Source organism: Erpetoichthys calabaricus, chromosome 16 (assembly GCF_900747795.2).
Source record: "Erpetoichthys calabaricus chromosome 16, fErpCal1.3, whole genome shotgun sequence".
Taxonomy (NCBI): domain Eukaryota; kingdom Metazoa; phylum Chordata; class Cladistia; order Polypteriformes; family Polypteridae; genus Erpetoichthys; species Erpetoichthys calabaricus.
The window spans coordinates 12,970,521-12,975,653 of NC_041409.2; the positions used below are offsets into that span (position 1 = coordinate 12,970,521).

Genomic DNA, 5,133 nt, shown 5'->3' on the forward strand with positions numbered 1-5,133 from the left:
CAATGCCCTCTGCCCTGTTATGAAAGGCACTGAATATCATAATGTGGTGTTAGTAGCTGACACTGCATGGGACAGGATGGTATAAAGATGGCAAAGCCAATGCTGAGAATAATAAACAAGAACAGCTTTGGCACCTGGGGGGTGCCAGTCATGGGGGCAGACACTTTGCATGCACAAGGCATATGATGCAATGCCCTTTGCTCTGTTATGAAAGGCACTATATATCATAATGTGGTGTTAGTAGCTGGCACTGCATGGCACAGGATGGTGTAAAGATGGCAAAGCCAATGCTGAGAATAATAAACAAGAACAACTTTGGTACCTGGGGGGTGTCAGTCATGGGGGCAGACACTTTGCATGCACAAGGCATGTGATGCATTGCCCTCTGCTCTGTTATGAAAGGCACTATATATCATAATGTGGTGTTAGTAGCTGACACTGCATGGCACAGGATGGTATAAAGATGTCAAAGCCAATGCTGAGAAGAATAAACAAGAACAGCTTTGGCACCTGGGGGGTGCCAGTCATGGGGGCAGACACTTTGCATGCACAAGGCATGTGATGCAATGCCCTCTGCTCTGTTATGAAAGGCACTATATATTATAATGTGGTGTTAGGGGTCTTGTGCTTTGAAGGAGGAGGGGCTGCAGCCGATCTGATCAGGGCTCTTGCAGAATCTTTCAACTTGCAGGGTGGCAATGCAGTCATTAACGGGCAGCCCATGCAAGTGCCCACTACCTACTCAGAGAGGCAGACCGATACAAGTTCCATTTGCTGTTTTAGGCTTAAAGAGGAAAAATGCAGTTTGGTGATCCAAAAGCAATGATAAACATATATTGTAAAAATGAAATAATCATAGTGCTGCTCTTTAGCCATTTTTGGAATGTTCAGCTCCCGAAAGGTTGGAGTGTACTCCAGGGCTAGGAAATTACAGGTTCTCATTTTTACTCTTTCAGGGAATTTTTTGCCCCAGAAAAACCCATCTGATGTTCCCCTGATTAGTCCTAAGTCTGTCTTCTTATGTGTCACTGGAATTTCCCAGCTAGCCGTAAGCCCCGCCCCTCCTCGACACTTTATAAAAGCAGCCCGCTGCGAGGCCGTGCGCTTCACCGACTCAGTACGCAGAGGATTAAAGCGGACGGAGGAGATTACTGTAGCGTTTTAACAATTTGAAGAAAGTTGAGCGTCGCCTTCCCAAAATGGCAGGTTTTGCAGCTATGAACAGCAACCAAAGGGATTATTTCATGGCGGAGGAACGGGATTTAAAACCAGGGAAACAAATGAATTATGCGGAAGACAGGCTCGACAGTGGTTTGGATTCTCTTAAAGAGGATGAATATCAGAAGATCCTTTCGGAAATGGAAGACATGACTATGGAGCCCCACCGGGAGCGCCCTAGCGAGCCCTGGAAAACGCAGATCACCGAGGACGGAGACACGTAAGTTGAACGGGGTTTGGTGAGGGGGGTGCGGGGGCGCTCGTTTATTAAAAAAAATGAAAGCAGAGAGTCTCTGAACTTTTTGCATTTTCCGTCCCTTCTTTCCGAAGTTTGACGTCGTAGTTGATGATTGCTTTTGATATTTTCTTGCAGAGATGCACATGCACAACTTTCTGCTTGCTTACCGTAAACTCAAGCCCGCAGTTAAAGCAGCATGTAAAATTAGAATTCGGAGTTTTTTTGTTTTTTTTTTTCTGTGGTCGGGGGGGGGGGGGGCTAGGCCGACTTCAAGTGTTGGGGATTTTTTTTTCGTTGTATATTTATGAATAGCTCGAACAATTAAAAAGAGAAGTGGGTGTTCACTTGGAGTTTTTTGAGTTGGGTAAACAAAGGCAGAGAAGGACGGAACAGCCTGTCCTCGGCGCGGGGGGGGGGGGCGGAGCGGCACGCAGCTCAGCAAAAAAAAAAAAAAAAAAATCTCTTTTCACAATCTGGAAAGTCCCTGGCGCGGCGCCAAAGGCGAGAGGCGCTGAACAAGCGCAAATGAGGCGGAGAGTCTCGGTGGAAATTACCGGCCAGAAAACTCCAGCCTTGCGAAACGCCCGCCTTTGACTTGTTGTTTTTTTCTCTTTCTCTCTCATATTCTCAATGATATTTCTGACCTTTTTTCTCTGTTTTGTCATACAGGCTGCTCCACTTGGCTGTTATTCACGAAGAGAAGGGTTGTGCTTTGCAGATCATCGAAAGATTGCGTGCTGATCCCTACCTGAACATCCAGAACAACCAAAGACAGGTTAATAACATTTTGTGTTTTTATTATCAAGAGAGACGGGATGCTCCTTGTTTGATCAGTTCTTATAGTGTAATGGGTGGGTTAAATATTCTGTGCTATTATACTGTATTGTATTGAATCAAGGAAGCCAAGTTGAATCCCATTCCTAATCTGAATCCACTTCTGTTAAGAGTTTAAAATTCCATGAGTTTTTATTTTTTACAATGCTCACAAAATAAACGTTTTATTATTATAAATATAGACACACATCTTCATATAAGGAGAATGGGCCTACTTTTAATTACACTGTTTTTCCGCAGATTAGCCAATTAAGTATTGAACAGTATGTCAACATTATTTTGGATTTACAAAATGCCGCCATATGCATTTATGCCTTCCGAAGCCAATAACCTGCATTTTAAATATACACAAGCGGTTGTAGCCGTAGGACTAGTGTCACCTGTACGGAGGGGACAGTGGAATTCTTTCTTCAAAGATGCAGCACGTTGCCACCCTTTGGCTCCCTGATAAACTGGAATCTGTTTAAATAAGAATATAATGTGGGTTTCAGTTGGCCCGTTTAGCTGGTTACTACCCCTCTGGGTTACACTGCAGACTTTTGGTATGTACACACCAGCTTTTGTGTCACATGAGCAGTATGTATCCCATAATACCCCCACAAAGTTGAAACACATGCACTGGAGCTGTGGACATTTGTATATGTAACTCCTTTTATTCACATGTCTCATGTTTGCTCGACTAAATCGCCTTTACATTCATAAATTTCATGTTGAAGATGAGCTGTAATATTTCTTGGCTTCCGTGCTTGTTGGCACTTAAGGTGGCAATGGAGAGTTTAAACTTTTTTTGTGTGTTTTTTTTTTTTTTATATTTTTAGACTCCCCTTCACTTGGCGGTAATCACAGATCAAGCGGAAATCGTCGCCTCGTTGCTGAAAGCCGGCTGTGACCCCCTGCTTGTCGATCATTCAGGAAACACCGCACTTCACATTGCCTGCAGCAAGGGTTCCCAGAACTGCTTTGGGGCCCTCACCCAGTTTAGCGGCAAGCATCTGTCTTCTCTCATCAGTGCTGTAAACTACAACGGTAAGCTTTTCGCCGTGTTAATTGTACAGCATAGATATTTAGAGTTGCCCAATTCTGCTTGTAGGTCCTGCTGTGCAGGACCGAGGTAGTAACTGGTCGTATGGCGCTGTGTGTACTCAAGTTTTATTTTCCCTCCTTCTCCTTACAGGTCACACAAGTCTTCATCTGGCCACACTTTTTGGATTTCTCCACTTGGTGGAAGACCTCGTTAAACTGGGAGCAGATGTGAATGCTCAGGTAAATTTTCCATTTTTGGCCTACACCTCTCTTCTGAAGTCTTGATGTAACTTGTCCCCCTCCTGATTTATTTTATGCTGTATTGTAACCACATCTCTCATTCATCCAACAGGAGCAGTGCAATGGCCGAACATCCTTGCACTTAGCAGTGGACATGCAGAACTACCAGCTAGTGAGCCTTCTCATCTCAAACGGGGCCAATGTGAACAGTGTGACCTATGGTGGCTACTCCCCTTACCACTTGACTCACGGCCGACAGAACCAAGACATCCAGCAGCTCTTGTTTCAGCTGACACGGCCAGATTTACGGGATCTGACCTCGGATAGTGAAGATTCAGACGATTCCGAATTGGAGGAAGAGTCGTACTCTGAAAGTGACGAGGTAAGTTAAGATGCCAACCTGTTTGTTCTGTTCTGCCTCAACCCACGTGTGTGTATTTGATCTCCATGAGAGCCTCCTATTCTGGTCAATGTGAGTCCCAGTTTGAGTGCCCAGTGTTCCCTGTGTCTAGTAGCTGAAACCATGCTACAGGCCTGAGTCTTCTAACCACAGCCTGCCCACACAGATTAACTGCTTAATATAGAAGTATGTAGGTGGGCTAGTCTGGTGGCCCACTTTGGTACTGTTATCAGTGGGCAGACCCCCCCCCTTCACACTTGGCATTTTGTGTGTCTAACAAACAAACTGACTCTGTTCTCCCCCCACCTTTATTTATTTCTACAGATGTATGATGATATTCACTTAGCTGGATGCTAGGGGTTGTCTGAGAAGAAGCTGCTCAACACCTTGGGCTCTCCGCTGCACTTCAAGAAGCCAACTACAAGACAAGGCAGGACTCCTACATTTTAAACAGGAGGCTCCCAGACATCAGGTCATTGGGCGAGCCGCATGGAGGACAAAGAGCTGGCCCCGTGTTTGTCGACGATGAAAGTCTTGCTGGACAGTGTGCCGTTTCCAGAGCCTGGAAGTCCTAGGGGGAAACCGTGAACCAAAGGCATGGGTCCCAGGACATTCTGGATACCAAAGCCTTGTGCCTTCTCACACACTCAAGTGCCTGGATTTCACAAATGGATAATTCGTCCATTGAGGGGAAAAATGTACATTGTTGTAAAGAATATGTAAATATTGTGTATAGTCAGAACTATTTTTTTATACAAAATGAAACTTTGACTTGTGTATAATAAACTTTATTTCTGACATTTTAAATTAACACTATTAAAATGCCTAGTGTTTGTGTTGGAGATGTGTCGAGAGTGAAATAAAGTACTGAATGATCACTTTGGTTTTCCGAGTGGTGGTGGGAATCATGGCTGGTGGGTGTAAAATGGGCTCCATTTAGATGCTCAGTTTGAACCTGTGGGACTAAACCAGTGCTGCCCCCCGTACCAGAGTTCATGTGTGGGGTCTATCCTTGGCTTTTTTTTTTTTTTTTTTTTTTTTATAAATACTCCAAGTTGGTCATTCCTGACTTCAAAATGTTATGTAGCAGCACACAAATAGTGGATGCCTGAGCATTGTTACCCATAATGCATCCAGACTAGTGCTTTAACTCTTTTAACAGCTTGTGTTTTGTACCCCA

General features: G+C 44.5%; 1 protein-coding gene across 1 annotated transcript; it reads left to right on the forward strand.

Annotated features, from left to right (window-relative positions):
• The first annotated feature begins 1,096 nt into the window (after nucleotides 1-1,096).
• nfkbiab (nuclear factor of kappa light polypeptide gene enhancer in B-cells inhibitor, alpha b) lies at nucleotides 1,097-4,831 on the forward strand. The gene is made up of 6 exons (XM_028821457.2): nucleotides 1,097-1,438; nucleotides 2,126-2,231; nucleotides 3,109-3,316; nucleotides 3,465-3,553; nucleotides 3,666-3,935; nucleotides 4,278-4,831. The coding sequence occupies exons 1-6, from the start codon at nucleotides 1,200-1,202 to the stop codon at nucleotides 4,308-4,310; spliced, it is 945 nt and encodes a 314-aa protein (XP_028677290.1). The 5' UTR covers nucleotides 1,097-1,199; the 3' UTR covers nucleotides 4,311-4,831.
• Nucleotides 4,832-5,133: the final 302 nt, after the last annotated feature.